At 38.7% G+C, this 16,857-nt stretch overlaps 1 protein-coding gene and 1 pseudogene across 6 annotated transcripts in view; both read left to right on the top strand.

Annotated features, from left to right (window-relative positions):
- The window catches only part of OPHN1 (oligophrenin 1), a 387,278-nt gene that overhangs the window by 327,537 nt on the left and 42,884 nt on the right, over nt 1-16,857 (top strand). For all 6 annotated transcript variants that reach the window (XM_054676181.2, XM_009439212.5, XM_009439209.5 and 3 more), the window contains 1 exon segment: nt 6,279-6,438. In XM_054676181.2, the coding sequence (XP_054532156.1) occupies nt 6,279-6,438 (160 nt within the window).
- On the top strand, nt 1,125-1,214 carry LOC112207170 (U6 spliceosomal RNA; annotated as a pseudogene).

Raw genomic sequence — 16,857 nt, 5'->3', positions numbered from 1 at the left:
TTATGTGATGGATTACATTTATTGATTTGCATATGTTGAACCACCCTTGCATCCCAGGGATGAAGCCAACTTGATCGTGGTGGATAAGCTTTTTGATGCGCTGCAGGATTCGGTTTGCCAGTATTTTGTTGAGGATTTCCGCATCAATGTTCATCAGGGATATTGGCCTGAAAGTTTTTGTTGTTGTTGTGTCTTCTGCCAGGTTTTGGTATCAGGATGATTCTGGCCTCACAAAATGAGTTAGGGAGGATTCCCTCTTTTTCTATTGTTTGGAATAGTTTTGGAAGGAATGGTAGCAGCTCCTCTTTGTACCTCTGGTAGAACTTGGCTGTGAATCCGTCTGGTCCTGGGGTTTTTTTGGTGGGTAGGCTATCAATTTCTGCCTCAATTTCAGAACTTGTTATTGGTCTATTCAGGGATACAACTTCTTCCTGGTTTAGTCTTGGGAGGGTGTAGGTGTCTAGGAATTTATCCATTTCTTCTAGATTTTCTAGTTTATTTGTGTAGAGGTATTTATAGTATTCTCTGATGGTAGTTTATATTTCTGTGGTATCAGTGGTGATATCCCCTTTATCATTTTTTATTGTGTCTATTTGATTTTTCTCTATTTTCTTCTTTATTAGTCTGGCTAGCAGTCTATCTGTTTAGTTAATCTTTTCAAAAACCAGCTCCTGGATTCATTGATTTTTTTTAATGCATTTTTTGTGTCTCTATCTTTTTCAGTTCTGCTCTGATCTTAGTTATTTCTTGTGTTCTGCTAGCTTTTCAGTTTGTTTGCTCTTGGTTCTGTAGTTCTTTTAATTGTGATGTTAGTGTTTCGATTTTGTATCTTTCCCGCTTTCTCCTGTGGACATTTAATGCTATAAATTTCCCTGCGAATACTGCTTTAGCTGTGTCCCAGAGATTCTGGAATTTTGTGTCTTTGTTCTCATTGGTTTCAAAGGACTTATTTATTTCTGCCTTAATTTCGTTATTTACCCAGTAGTCACCCAGGAGCAGGCTGTTCACTTTCCATGTAGTTGTGTGGTTTTGAGTGAGTTTGTTAATCCTGAGTTCTAATTTGATTGCACTGTGGTCTGAGAGACTGTTTGTTATGATTTCTGTTCTTTTGCATTTGCTGAGGAGTGTTTTGGCAGTACATACACTAAAATTGGAACGATACAGAGAAGATTAGCATGGCCCCTGCCCAGTGCCTTTTTTTATGATACTGTTTTACCAACAAGAGAAGACCAATTGTCCTGTAGAATGTTACTTCCTAGTTTTGTCTGCTTTCTTCTTTGTCATATATTTCAGCTAATTCCTCTACTTCTTGTATGTTTTGTAAAGTAGAGGTTATATCTAAAGGCTAGATGGATTCAAGTTAACTATTTGTTGGCTGGAACAAATCACATGTGATGTTGTATATACCATATGCTGCATCACATCTGAAGATGCATAAGATTGGTTGATTCACCTTACTGATGTTAAGATTAACCATTGCTATATTTTTCTACCCTGTCAATGCAGGGCTGAGAGTGTCTGTACAATATTTTCAGCTAGTCCATATGTCTTTAATACATCTAGGCAATGATAATTCATTTTTACCTTATGTTATGCTCATTAACAAAGCCTTTGGTGTTGGTTGGAGATAATGTTAGCTGAAACTTACAGGAGCCCCTCTGACTTTTACCTGAGTCTTTTAAATACTCATTAATCACCCCTAGAGTATGCGTGTATTCACAATTAGAATACTACAATCATAACTAATACGTTTTAGAGTATACATGAAAACTAACAAGCACATAAACCAAATTTCATCAGTTCTAATAACACTTTTTCTCAAATTGTAATCTGAATTCTGTACACATCTGAAAATCAATGGTTTCTTAAAATTACACTTATCAGGCAGCAGTTTTGATGTAATTATCATGGCCTCCACATGCATGAACTTGTAATAGCTGCTCATATTGTAGTCACTTAAGTTAAATTATGTTCATTGTTGAGTTTATTTTCTATTTAAAATGTCTTCAAAAATATTACATGATGATATGACAGTGAAATTACTTTTCTTTCTTAGTGGTACATAAATAATGTGCTCATAACTGATGACTGATGAAATTCATGACATCGTATGGACTTTGTTGAAGTATTTAAAGTAAATGACAGATAATATAACACCAGTGGAGGAAGCCAAAGCTGTCAGCCCTTTAAAAAAAGGCACCATTTCGCTGGGCACGATGGCTCACGCCTGTAATCCCAGCACTTTGAAAGGCCAAGGCGGGCGGATCACGAGGTCAGGAGATTGAGACCATCCTGGCTAACACGGTGAAACCCCATCTCTACTAAAAGTACAAAAAATTAGCCGGGCATGGTGGCGGGCACCTGTAGTCCCAGCTACTCGGGAGGCTGAGGCAGGAGAATGGCATGAACCCGGGAGGCGGAGGTTGCAGTGAGCCGAGATCGCGCCACTGCACTCCAGCCTGGGTGACCGAGTGAGACTCCATCTCAAAAATAAATAAATAAATAAATAAATAAATAAATAAAAATAAAAAATAAAAATAAAAAAAGGCACCATCCTTGGGGATAGGGACCTGTTTGCTTGTGACACTGATTCACTCTCCCCTTCACTATTGTCTTTTCCTTTTGAAGAATTTTTTATTATGTAAGATTTCAAGTATATATGAAAATAGAAGAAACAGTATAGGGAAGTATTATGTGTCCATCACCCCTCCTTCAACTGTAATCAACACATGGCCAATCTTGTTTCATCTATTTCCCCACCCATTTCCCCTCCTCCCATGTTATTTTGAATCAAATCTAAGACATCATATTATTTCATCCACAAATATTTCAGTTTGTCTTGAAAAGATTAGAACTGTTTATAAACATAACATTATCACATCTAAAAAGAAATGAGTAATAATGTAATAATATTATCCATTATTCTGTGTTCAGATTTCTGCTTCCTTTTTAGTTTTGTGTTTCTGGGGTGTGTGTGTGTGTATGTGTGTGTGCGTGTGTGTGCGTGTATGTATGTATGTATAGGGTGGGAAAGGCAAGCATACTTAATAGATGGTTCTATGTTCTTCTAACAGGGGACACACAGTGTGTGGTTGTCTTTGCCCCCAATTATTTTCGAGAGCACTACTTTCTGAGATTCACTTAATTGTCAGAGCTGGAAGTCCCCTTAGATCACCTAATAACTTCATTTTACAGATGAGGGAACAGATACCTAAGGATGGAAAAAGATAGGCCCAGAGACACAATACTTTAGTAAAAGAACCAAAAAATATTGAAGGTAGCTTCCTTGTTTAGGAGTCAGAGGGCATACAGTTCTTAGAATCATTGGATGCTAAAGCTGGGCGAGACCTAAAAGTTCATACAGATAGCCTCTCATTCTGCCAGAGGTCTCAGTCTGGCAATCTGTTGACAAGGTCCAGACCACAAATATATTTTATTTGTCCTGCAGTGTTTTGGGAAAAAAGTGATTTGGCTTCAACATTTAAAAAATCCAGATAGTTCACATCAAAATATACATTTCAGGAAAAAAAGAGGATGTTAGCACACTGGATCTGCATGCCCACGTGGCAGCAATCAGTTGGGGTTGAGTAATGGTTTCTTGCTTTGGAATGGGCACAAGCTTCTAATTTGCCATAGCCCTCACCACTCCCAAGTGTTTTAACAAATATTATATTAGAGTTACATTAGATGTGACCTAGGAATTTCCCTTTCTTAAAACTAGAAGTAATTCTGTTGATGGTGTGTCTCTAAGTGAGTGGCGGGAAAATGGTGGTCTAAAGAATGTCTGCTTGTTTAAATGTGGCAGCCACTTCTCACCAGGCCCATTTCTCTCATGTAAGTTACCTGCCTTGCCCCTCTAGACATTTACATTTATGACCTCTAATCTAAACCATGCAATCAGAATCATTTTATTCTGTACTGGAGGCTTCTCACAACCAACCTCAGTGGACTAGAGAGTTCAAGATTCCTTTGCTGTCAAATAACATCACATACTCTTGTTTTTGGTTTCATTCATCTTGTTAACCCACAATTTGGAATGTTACTTATCCCCCATACTGATTTTCAAAATATATAATAAAAAGAGAGACGCTAAATGCAAAGCAATTTCCCCAAAGAATAGGTGAACTTCCAAATCTCATAAGAAGGCCAAGAAGGAAGAGTATCCTAAATGGGATGCCAAGTAACTCCCTCAGAGAATCAGAAGGTGGCTTTAGCTTAGAAGAGCTCACATATGAGTTTTGATTTCTCCAGAAAAGTTAGACAAGCAGGCAGTGGGATGCAATGGGATGACTATAAGACTTGGGGAGCAACAAATATGGGCTTGAATCTCTGCCTTGCCATATGACCTTGCCAATATGGGCTTGAATCTCTGCCTTGCCATATGACCTTGCCAAGTGCTTTGCTCTTGGTAAACCTAGGCTTCAAAGCTAAAATACTCTGCTTTTTGGAGTTGTGATGATTCTGTGAGCTGCTGGGACACTGAACAAAGATCAGTTCCTTTCAAAGTTCACAAAAGGAGATACACAAGTGTCCTTGCGGTTTAGCCTTTTAGGGTCACTTGGTGTTAGCATGGAGATACTTTTCCATCTTAATATCTGAAAAAAACTTCCGTCACTAAAAATAAAGATTAATTGCAGGGGTATTGAAACTGTTAAAAGGAACACATCACCAGCCCAGCAATATCAAAAGCTATGAATGGTTGCTGTTCATTTCCATCTGAATGGTACTCAGCTTTGTCTAGGGCTTAACAGACTTCACATTAAGATTTGTCTAAGGATTCTGTCCTCCTCAATTACCCACTCAGTGTTAAGGACCTGCCATTCTCTTCTGGGCCTTAGCCTTGGTAGGTGTGGAGAGTGAGTGTTTCGGGTAGTCAGTTGGGCTGTTCCTACAGCCAAACTGACCAAAAGAGATTCTTGCCTTTTACTTGGCTGCCTCCAGGACTGTTTGAAACAGCACTAGGGAGCTCAATTCCTTTACAAATAATTCATTAGTACCTGCTGTGTGGCAGGCACACACACTTGAAAGTTGTTTATCATTTAGTAGGAGAGGCAGATAAGTAAACGGAAAATTGCAACTTACTCTGCTTGCCAGTGGTTTTAGTTAAGATGAGCACAGTGGGCTCTGGTCTCCCTGAAGGAGATGTAACGTTATGTGCATCTTCAAGGATAGATAGACATTTTGTAGATGTAGGGAGAGGGGGATATTCCAGGTAGAGAGAACGACATGAGCAGAGAGGTATGGGGGTCTGAAACAATGTGGTATAACCAGACAACCCTAATCTAAGCAGTTTAGTATAACAAGAGTGTCAGAGGTCAGCAGTACCTGAAGGCTCCTGGAGAGGTAATAATAACAACAGATACTTCCCAGGGTGCCAAGTACCATGCTGAAGCAATTTATCTTTATTTATTCAACAACTCTCTGAAGTGGGTGCTATTTTCCCAGGTGGGAAAACTGAAGTTCAGAGAGGTTAGAGTGAGTGAACTCACTGTTGCGCAGCTGGTAAGTGGCCGTGTTGGGATTCAAACCCAGCTTCAGAGCCTAAGCAGTGAGTAGGGATTGGAAATAGGGGTCAAGTTACTCAAGTTATGGAAGGCCTCATTTGTCACTTTGAAGAGAATTGGCCCTATCCCAAAGTAGGAAGCCACTAAAGGGAATTTAAGCAATGAAAGTGACTAGGGATCAGAAAATCTGGGATTGCACGTTCTACTCTACAGCTAATTGACTGTGACTTCGAGCAAATTCCTTTCCTTCTTTGGGCCTATGTTTTTTCATCTGTAAAATAAGGAAGATGATCAAGGGCAAGTCTTAATGATCCCTTTCAGCTCTTTCAGGTTTTTGCTTCTCTAACGGGGGTCAGGAAGGGGCTGATTTAAGAGACTAGTAGGCATTCTCTCAATGTGCTTTGTGGTTCTTTGTACATGCTTTATACTTATATGGGCTGTTCCTCTTGCTTCGAATGTCCTCTTGCTTCCCTCCTGCCTCTCCAAATAGTATCCCACTAGCTTTAGTCCCTCCCCACATCCCCATCTGTCTCTTAATTCCTTCAATGCTGTTAGCTAGGTTAGCTATGTCTAACCACTTTGATTCCTAATTTTATACTATCTTGTATTCTTTGCTGATTGTTTCCTTTGTAATCTTGCCTTCCAATACATACTTTAGGTGCTCCTTTCCTTCTACATTTTAGTTTCTCTTACCCTCTACAGCACCTAAAACACCTTGGTTGTAAGGGGACACTGGAGCAAATTTTGTTAATCTTGCCCCTTTTCTTCTGGCAGTGTGTGTGAGCACAGCAAAGAGAATCTGATGACCCCCTCCAACATGGGAGTAATCTTTGGGCCCACCCTGATGAGAGCTCAGGAGGACACTGTGGCTGCCATGATGAACATCAAATTCCAGAACATAGTGGTGGAAATACTAATCGAGCACTTTGGCAAGGTATGCATTTTCTATTCTCACTACCTGTCTTTCAAACATGTGACACTTTCCCCCAACTGCCTTTTAGTGCTGTGTCTTCCTCCTTGGCTCACGTTGACAGTGAAAGGAAATCCCATTATGACACAATGACATTTAATGGCAACTCTGACCCTGGGAAATTCATTCATTCAGCAAACATTGCTTAAGCTTATAACTGTATTATTTTCAGACACCATGCTAAATACTGGGGGTAATGAAGAAGAAAAAGTCACTGTCTGTGCCTTTAAGGTGTTAACAATGTATAGTATGGAGACAGATGGGTAAATAGGAAAATGATAGTATAAAAATAGTCTGTATACAATGAAACTGTAGGGGAGAAGATATTTATGTTCTCACCCATTGCTAGTTTCATGGCTGAGACCCCTATAACAAAAGACCGATTAACAAGAGAAAAGCATACAAATTTATTTAATAAGTTTTACATGACACAAGAACCTTTAGAAATGAAGACCCAAAGAAGCAGGTAAACTCTTGCATTTTTTATACTAAGTTTGATGAAATGGATCGTTGTGAAGATTAGTGATTAGAAGACAGAAGGATATGATCTAATGGTAATAAACTTAGGGGGATCTTAGCAAGGCTTGTTTGTTCAGATTCTTCTTGGTGTTTCTGTGTCTTCGAGGATAGGGATGTTCTTTTCCTTCAGTTATAGGGAGGGTACCTCTGGAATGACCTACTTCAGAGGAAGGTCAGAGAATTCTTTTATGGCCTGCTCCAGGGGAGAAGGTAGAGAAACCTTCTTGCTTCTGCTGTTTCCACAAACGCCAAAGTGCCATATTTTGGGATAGCAGGTCCTGAACTCCATCAAAACTAAAAAGAAATCAATACTTACACTTATTCAAGCCCCATCTAATTCCAAAAGTATATATGGTAGCATATTTTATATTGCACATAAAATATAAGGCATCATACATTATAATCAGGTCAAGTACAAAAGGTAAAACAAAGGTAGAGTCAGAAAATGATGCCCAGAATGAGGTTAAGACAAATATTTATTGACAAATTCTCGTACACTTGCAACAGATGGCCCTGCACACTGGGGTATAAGCTTCATAGCAGCTAGTGCCATCCTAGGGAAAAGCATAATTCAATAAAGAAGCACAGGGAGGCAAAAGCAGCAGGACTTGGTGACTGGAAGTCACCAAGGATGTGGGAGAGGGAGATTTCTGGATCCTGATTTTCTGACTTGGCTGACTGGGTGGATGGGGCTGTCCTTCATACATATAAGAAATTCAGAATGGGAAAGTTTGAGGGAGATAGAGGAAAGTTCAGTTTGGAACAGGTCGCATTTGAGATTTCTGAAAGACATCCAGGGAGCAATGCCTGGCGAGCAGTTGACTATGTGAATCTAAAGCAGGGATCAGAAAGCTTTTCCTTAAAGGACCGTATAATAAATACTTAAGCCTTTGCAGGCCATGGATCTCTGTCACAACTACTTAGCTTTGCCATTGTAGTGAGAAAACAGCCGTACACAATATGGAAACAGATGGTTGTAGATGTGTTCTAGTAAAATTCTATTTACAAAATGGGAAACAGGCCTGTGGGCTGTAATTTGCTGACCCCTGTTCTAGAGCCCAGATGTGATAAATTGATAAATCAATTGATTCATCCAACAAATATGTGTCGAGTACCCACTTTATGCCAGGTACTGTTTCAGGAACTCTAGATATCATCTTCATAGAGTTTATATTTAGAAAAAGTAAACAAACAGTATTCAGAGTAAGTAAAGTATATAATATTTTAGATTGTAATGAACATTAAGGAGAAAAGCATAGAAGGGAAATAGGAAGGGTTGGAAAGTGGTTTTGCAATTTTAAATACAGATAGGAAAGGAGAAAATAAGGAAATGAGGAGGGCCTCACAGAGAAGATGACCTTTCAGCAGAGATTGACAGGGAGTGGAGGAATGATTCATTCACCTATCCAGAGAGAAAGGATTCTAGGCTGAGGAAATGGTAAGTGCAAAATCCCAGAGGCAGAAGTGTGCCTGTCATATTCACGGTACAACAAGGAGGCCAGACTAGCTAGAGTGGATTAAGCAAAAGATGAAATAGAAAAAGATGGGCTCGAAGAGATAGTGGAGAGGGACAGACTAGATCCTGTAGTGGAGTCTTATAATCCACTGGAAGAATTTTAGATTTGCTCTGCCTGGGTAAGATAGAAGGGGGGTTTTGAGCATGGGAGTGACAGGATTTGATTTAGGCTTAACAGGCTTATTCTGGCTGCAATGTGGAGAATATGAAGGAAGTCAAAGAAAATCTAGATAAATTGAGATACATACTGTGTTCATGGAGTGGAAGACTCAACATGATAAAGATGTCAATTCTTTAAAAATTATAAGTTTAAGGTAATCAATATCAAAATCCCAGCAAGAGCTTTTGTAGATAAAGACAAGATAATACTGACATATATGTAGAAATGGAAAGGAACTGTAAGGGCTAATACAATTTTGAAAAAGAATAAACTGGAGGTAGGTATTAATAATATTAATGCTTACTGTATTGCTTCAGTAATCAAGACAGTGTACAATTGGCAGAGGTAACCCGATAAGTCCTCTTGTCTACTTCTTACATAAACAAATAGAACAGAATAGAGAATCCACAAATAGCCCTACAGAGTATGGCCTGATTATTTTTCATGAAGGTACAAAAGCATTTCAAGGGAGAGAGGGTAGTCATTTCAGTGAATTGTATTGGAGCAATTGCAGCTCTATAGGTAATGAAAGTGAACCTCAACCTAAACCTCTCATTTTATATAAAAATGAGCTCACAAAGGATCATACATTTACATATAAATCATAAAACTAAAACTTGTAGAAGATAATACAGAAAACTGTTAGAGCCTAGGACTTATTGAGGAGACATGATACCAAAAGCATAATCCATTAAAGAAAAAAAATCAATAAATTGACTTCATCAAAATTAAAAATTTTTGCTCTGTGAATGACCCTATTAATAAGATGGAAAAAAAAGCTACCGAGATTTGGAGAAAATATTTGCAAACCACGTATCTGACAAAGGATTAATATCTAGACTATACAAAGAACTCTCAAAGCTCAACAGCACAAAAATTCAATCTAATTAGAAAGTGGGCAAAAGACATGAACATGACGTATGCGTGGCAATTAAGTATATGAAAAGATGTTCAAGATCACTAGCCATTAGGGAAATACAAATTAAGACCATGATGAGAGATCTCTACACACCTATTAGAATAGGTAACGTTAAAAAAATATATAGTGGCAATACCAACTGCTGACAAGGGTACACAAAAACTGGATCTCTCATACATTTCTGGTACGAATATAAAATGGGGCGGCTGCTCTGGAAAACAGTTTTGGAGTTCCTTAAAAACTAAACATGCACTTCTATCGGATCCATCATTTACACTCCTGGGCATTTATCCCAAAGAAATGAAAACATGTCCACACAAAACCTTTATAGGGATGTTAATTAATATTTGAAAAAAAGTTATTTAAAGCATTTTACACATATTAGCACATTTACACCTCATTTCACATAAGAAGAAACCAAGGTACAGAGAAGTTAAGTGACTTGTCCAGGGTCATGGAGTAAGTAAATGTTGGAGCTCAAATTTGAAATCAGGCAGTTCAAATGTATACTTTACCACCTCTAGATCTTTGTTATGTGTTTTGCAAATGGGTACCTGAAGTAAGTGAAGGTGAGGGTCATTATAGATGAGAGAGCTAAGGAACTTTGAGGCAAGAGTTGCTGAAGGGTCATCCACATAGTGAAGATTTTTGATAGAAAACAATTTTCTAATCCTAGCATTTGGTGGTCAGATCATGGGTCTTGTATGCTTGGCTAAGGAGTTTGGTCTTTATCCTGAAGGCAGTAGGGAGCCTTGGAAGCATATTCTGAACATTCATTATATGATGATTCATTGCATCTTAAATGTCCTAATTCATTTATAAGTGGATAAAGGAGTGACACAGCATCTCATCATTAGTATAACAAAATAATTTTTCTTTTGTTTTTATTCTATGCATTTTTAGGGGCAAATGCCAACTTAAATTTTATTAGAAAATGTGTTGGTTGGCAAATGACCTCAATCCCAATCTAGTTCATAAAAGTGTGATTTTGCTATGTCCAAAGCATATTATGTGGCATGATTTGAAAAGCAATTAAATGCTAGTTATCTCTTATTCCCAGGATATAATAGGAAGCCATTTCTATTAACTAGTGGTCAGCTGTTAAGTGAGATTTTCACACCGTTGTAACCTGTTAATATGTGTTAAGTAGTCGAAGTTCTGACCTTTGTGTGATACCAGAGATGTACGCTGACCATGTTTTCCAAACAAAGACATGGTAACCAAGGATCTTTTCTGATTTATGAATTTATTTCAAATGAAACATCTTACATGGAGATATGAAATGAAATCCCAGTTTATTAAATACTTATCAAGTTACCTTTTTTGAAAAATAGCAGAATGATATATGGGTGAGAATGTTCCAGAAATTCTAGACCTTATGTAGGTGTAACCTCACACGATGGTTGTGGGATTAAAAGAGATAATATGTGTGAGAGCTGTTGCCGCTTCACACATAGGGATTATATGTTCCTGCCAAGTTGTTCAGTTAATGGGGTATGATTTTTCAGTTGAAATATATTATAATTTCAGTAATGTGTTTTTTCCATTTACACTTGCTCTTTAATAGAAAAGGGCTTAAACACATTGGTTTTAAGTTTCTTTGTTACTCCTTTCTTTCAGTCTCTCTTTTAAGAGCATCCAGGGTCTGTAAATACAGTGTAAGTGAATCAGAAGAGTTGATGCTTAAAGGAGTCTATTACTAAGTCTTGCTTAAAATTTTTTTTAACAACTTGAATGATCTTTTCTAAATTTTTTCTTTTTTAAGTTGGAAAGTAGGTAAATAATAGGGGAAGATCTACCTCTACACTGATTCCCTAGAACAACATTGCCAATTATTCTGAAGTTCTCTCTCTTCCCATCTCACTTAGCAGTATGTATCAGGGTGCCTGAACCTCATGTTGTTGGCTTCAGGCATAGAGGTAATTTGGACTGACAGAGGAAGGTTGACTTCTGTTTTCCGAACATTTTGTTTTGGGGAACTGCCAGGAATTAGTGGGGAAGAGAGAGGTCATCTCTGAAGGCGGTTCTTAGCAATTTAGTTTTGAGGACAGAGCTATTTCACCTAAGGGGACAAAATATAGGGTAGATCCATTTGAATTTTAGAACTGGAAAGGGGCCCTAAAGACCTTCAGGTCCAAGCTTTTCATTTTATATGAAGCCTCTTTTCGCATGCCACGGTAGTGGTAACAGGTTTGCGTTTCTGCAGCTCCATTCCTGTTTGTCTACTGTTTGGAACATCAGCTCTCCCCCACAGTTCTTCCCAACTAGTTTATAAAAGAACTCGGATACCAGCCACAAACTTTTACCAGTTGTCTAACTTGTGCTTTGCAAACTCATTTTCTCGCCTACACAACCTGGCATCAGCCATTTTCCTCCTTTATTGCTCCCAAGACCACTCTCAAAGAGCTAGAAAGCAGTGGTTCTGCCCCTGTAGACTTAGATTTGTATTCAGTGAACATGGAATCAGTGTGGGACAGCGTATTTCCAGCTCGTTTAGTCCTTTTTCTAACTCTGTGAATGATGGATTGTATTTCCATTTCTGAGATAGGAAATGGAGGCATTGAGTGTAGTAAGTGGCAAAGCTGAGACTTAAGTTTAGGTCTATCAGGTTAAGGCTGCCCCTCAGGGAAAGGGGGACCTGTTTTATTGAGATGTGAGCTGTGCTTTTCTTTGCATCATTGATGATGACTTAGCTATTCTAGCTACTCTTGAGTTCCCTCCTTATTTCCAGTCTTTCCTTTTTAGTGGGTGGGCATCTGCTTTTTAATCATACAGGAAGGATCTTGCCTAACTGTGTTAAGTATAGTTTTCTGGGAGAATAGTTGATTATTTTTGAGATAATTAGAAAATCTATTATCGGTGTATGTCAAAATGGATTTTAGTCTTACTGCTTAAGATATATGGTTCAGGGAAATGGAAGACTGAATGGTATAGTCTTTTCTGCAGACATGGATGGTTGAAGGCAGTTCTTCCTATAAACTGGCCGGAGAAAGCTGGGTTATTCTCAGTGTGGAGTTTGTGGGAACTCCAGTGTTGCCTATGTTCCCAAATGGCCAAATGGGACCTCATCCAGGAAAAAAGCCCATGTCGTAGCAATGTAATGGATTTGAGAAGGCAAACAAGAGACCCTGTTAAGAAATGGCTCTGATTTATATACTTTTCAGACACCCAGTCTAGCAACCTAGAGGAAACAGACCCTTCCAGTCCTGGTCTGTCTCTCCTTTCTCTAAAAGGTGGTGTTTGTGAATTTCAGTCTGCCACCAGAGGGTAGCAAGAGAACAGATGAATGTGTCCCTCCAACTGATTTCTGGAATAAGATAGATAGATGGATATTTTAAAATATAAGTAAATGTAAATATATAGTTATACTTTATAGATTTTACTGTATAGATTTATATTTTATACATTTGTATTTTAGAATGTATCTCTATATCTACCTACCTACACACACACACACACACACACACACACACACACACACACACACTTGGTGGGGGGTGGGCGTCGGTATGTGTAAAGAGAGAGAATCTAATTAAGCCAAGACTCTACTTCACATTTAATTTCTGAAATGATAAGGTTAAGCTAAAAGTTATTGAAAATAACATTTTTATTATCTGTACATGTAAGGATATTTTCATTAGTCTCTACATGTGAATCTAATATGTATTTAGCTTGGAATTTGGCAAACATTCTCAATTGAATCTGGAGAAAAAATATCTTTAAGTTTGAATATTAAGATCAAAATGTAACCTGGAGAAAAAATATCTTTGAGCAGAGAATTATTAAGATTGGGAGATTTCAGATGTATTTATTAGTTACAATGAATCTTTGAAAACGTAGCTTCAAGTTTTCCACCTTGGCTAAGTGGAGGTCTTCACACATTCTTCAAATGCCCAGTTACTTATAGCTTTGAAGTGAAGTCAGGCCCTGTTTGAGGTGAATAAGCATGTCCAAACCCAATGAGATAGGGTGATAAATGTAGGATGCAGTTGTGATCTGAGGTTTGCCCCAATGTTCAGAGAGCAGAAAAGATTCCCCTTTTGATTCTGGCAATTATGCCGATGATTCAGAATGAGGTGAAAATATCCACTCCTTCCCTTTTTCTCTCTCTAGCTGGGGCTGTAATAATAATTATCACAGTAAAAATGATAGCATTTTTTGACAGCTTGCTATGTGTCAGACATGGTGCTATACATTTGACACAAAGCATCTCCTCGATTTCTCACAACTTTATGTAGTATTTACTTACAGGTAAACTGAGGTCTACAGAGGTTAAGTTTCTATGGACTATCAAAATCAAATATCTGTTTTTATTTTCTTTTTGGAGGCTTCTAGTGTGTGTGGGTGGGGAAGAATATAGAATCAGAGATTTTTGAGAATCGAAAATATCTCCAAGGTCATATTGTCCATTCCCCTCAATGGCCAGCGATTTTCTTGTATCATATATTTTTTCCTTTGCTGTTCTCCTTTGAGTGGCCTGAGGTCTCGGGTTGGAACACCAGAGTCTAGATAATACAGTAAGACTGGGGCCAGTGTGCCAGAGGGCCAGATAGGTGTACTTTGGCAGCTAGACTTAAAGCAGACTGAGCTTCAGCAGTCTGGTGATAGGCCAATAGGAATTTCAGAAAACAGGAATCAATTGAGGAGCAATGAGAGATCGGGCGGACTTTTTCTTTGCTCTGAGATTTGGAGACTGAAAACTGGGTCATTGCTACTTTCTTAGATTAAGACTCCTTACCAAGAACTCTGAAAATGTCCAGGCTACCTCTGTGAGCTCTTCAGATATCCTTAGAGTGAGAATAATGGAAAGAATGGAAAAATAGCTTTAAACTAGACAGCCCAGGGGTTACATCCCAGCTTTATCCTTTACTAGCTGGGTGGTCATCTAAACAAGCCAGTTTACCCCCCTGAGCCTTGTTTCCCTCATTTAAAAAAAAAATGATACCAATAATTAGACATACTTCATAGAGTTTTTGGGAGGAGTCATTGAGATAAATGTTTCAAGTACTTTGTACATAGTACATTGGCCACTAAATTTTAGTACTTGCCCCTGCCCTATACCACCACCCCTTTGCTGTATTGACAGGAGATGAGCTCTGTCTTTGTGGTGGCATTCCCTCCTAATACTTTTATTAATACCTTGGTATCTACTAAGTCTTTGTAGTCAAAAGAGGCTTTTCTTAGTAGCTGTTACACCATTGTTTATGGTTGTTAAATGATAAAGAAACTCTTTAATTTCCCAACCTAAAAGCATCTTAAGTTGATCTAAAAAGAAACTGCACTTGGAATCTGCCATCTCATTCTTAGTAGAAAACTCACAATCCATGCTGAGTAGATAGAGATGTCCTTAACAGGATCTGACTTTATCTTCTCTCTCCCTTGATATTTTCTTCCCAAGACAACTGGGAAGGGGAATGAACAGACAATTAGAACACGGATTACAGACCGGTTAGATATAATCAGTGGAAGTCTACAGCTGTTTCAGGCAGGAGGTACTGGTTTTTAGGGGAAATGACACCCGATTGGGCATTAGAACTCTTGGATTCTAGTCTCAGTTCTACCACCTACTAGCTTTGGGGCCTTGGGCAAGTCACTTCCCCCTCTTTGGACATCGATTTTCCCATAAGTATATTGGATGAGTAGGACTAGACAGGATTCTAGAATGTTACATCTAAAAAGGCCTTAAAGACTATGTGTTGCTGAGACCAAAGACAGCCTTAGTGACAGCCCTTTTATAAAAAGCTGGCTCTTGGTAACAACAGACGTGATACTTTCAAAGTTCTCTACATACTCTAAGCAAACTCGGTGACACACTTGATGTTTAATGTGCTCTGTGCCAAATGCTAAGAGCTCATTACTTTTGACCCTTTGCCACCTTTGTTTCTAGTGTAGTTAAGAGTATGGTTTTTGCTAATATAACCAGAACCCAGAAAGCTCAACATAGCCTTAGCCAGAGTGTAAATGGAGACTCAGTTGGAAAGCTGGGATTCATCAGGGCCAAGTCTTGTAGCTTTGATTTATAGAAAGGCAAAATTTTTTTTGTACAATCTGATATTTGCAGCCCTGAAGCGACATCTGGAAAGAATCTGGATAGTTGCTCATTTCTGCCACGATTTCCAAGAGTTAGAATGGGTCTGGATCTCTTGGCCTTTGGCAATTGGAAATGACCATCTTATATTAAATTTCTTCTCTCTTTCACACCTAAAGACATGACAGAGAAGAATCCATAAGGGGGTTAATATGTGACCAAACTCAGGCAAGCAGTTCATTAACCCTCTTCCCAATGGAGGTGATCGCTCTCCCGGCAGTGTCTCAAAGCCCAGCAAATTATCCAGATTTAGTTCCCAGAAGCCTTCAGGAGAGGGATTCCAGGAGTTGGGCTCCTTCCTGAATACAACCCAAAACAACAGCCAAGGCCCATCAGAATGAAATAATATTCCTCGGATATTGAGTTCTCTTAGACCAGGCCTTTAGAATGGCACTCAGTGCCAACCATATGCCCAGAAAACAAATAAGCACTGGTTTGCCCCCAGACTCTACTTTGGCCACCTTCTGGGATTTTTTTCTGAAGTCACTATCAGAGACCATGAAGCCCTAATTGTTCTTAACCAGTCCACAGAAAGCCAAATCAGTCTGTCCTTTTTCTGGAGTTTTGGAGGGTGGGAAAATAAGTTCTGCCTGATACTGTTTCTACCCGAGGAGTTATTTTTAAACTTAAAATGTTTCCTTCTATGGTTTATAGTGGAAAGAGCGTTAGCCTTGAAGTCAGACACTTCTGAGTTCATATCATAGCCCTGCTTCTTACTATCAGGTGGCCTTGGACAATGCACATTCTTTATTCCCAGCCAAGCCTTTGGCCTCACATCCTCTTTCTAGTCTTCTCCCCAGTGAGTTGATCTAGTCTGTCTATGAGTTAGGAATTCCTACTTAATTTTTCAGCTACAGAAGAACCACTACAGTGTCCAGAGGAGGGAAAATGAAGGCCTGTACCCTGTCAAGTTCTAGTGATAATTTTCTCAACTTTCCATTCATTCAGCTTTCTAATTATTCTTTCCTCCCTTAATCCTGTGGAAAGGGGTAGACAGAGGGATTTATTTTGTGGTTACCCTAATGCGCTAGTTGTTCAATCATGTCCTTCAAGCCCAGGTTGTCTTTGCAGAGAAAGGAATTTGTGTTCAGAGAAAGGAACTTGTAAACACTCAATAAATGAGTTAATATACATAAAACACTTAGACATGTGCCTGACATGTAGTAAACATTGTAGAAGAG

This window comes from Pan troglodytes, chromosome X, assembly GCF_028858775.2.
Source record: "Pan troglodytes isolate AG18354 chromosome X, NHGRI_mPanTro3-v2.0_pri, whole genome shotgun sequence".
NCBI classification, from domain to species: domain Eukaryota; kingdom Metazoa; phylum Chordata; class Mammalia; order Primates; family Hominidae; genus Pan; species Pan troglodytes.
The sequence above is the reverse complement of the archived record's forward strand: the minus strand, read 5'-3'. Positions and strand labels throughout refer to the sequence as shown.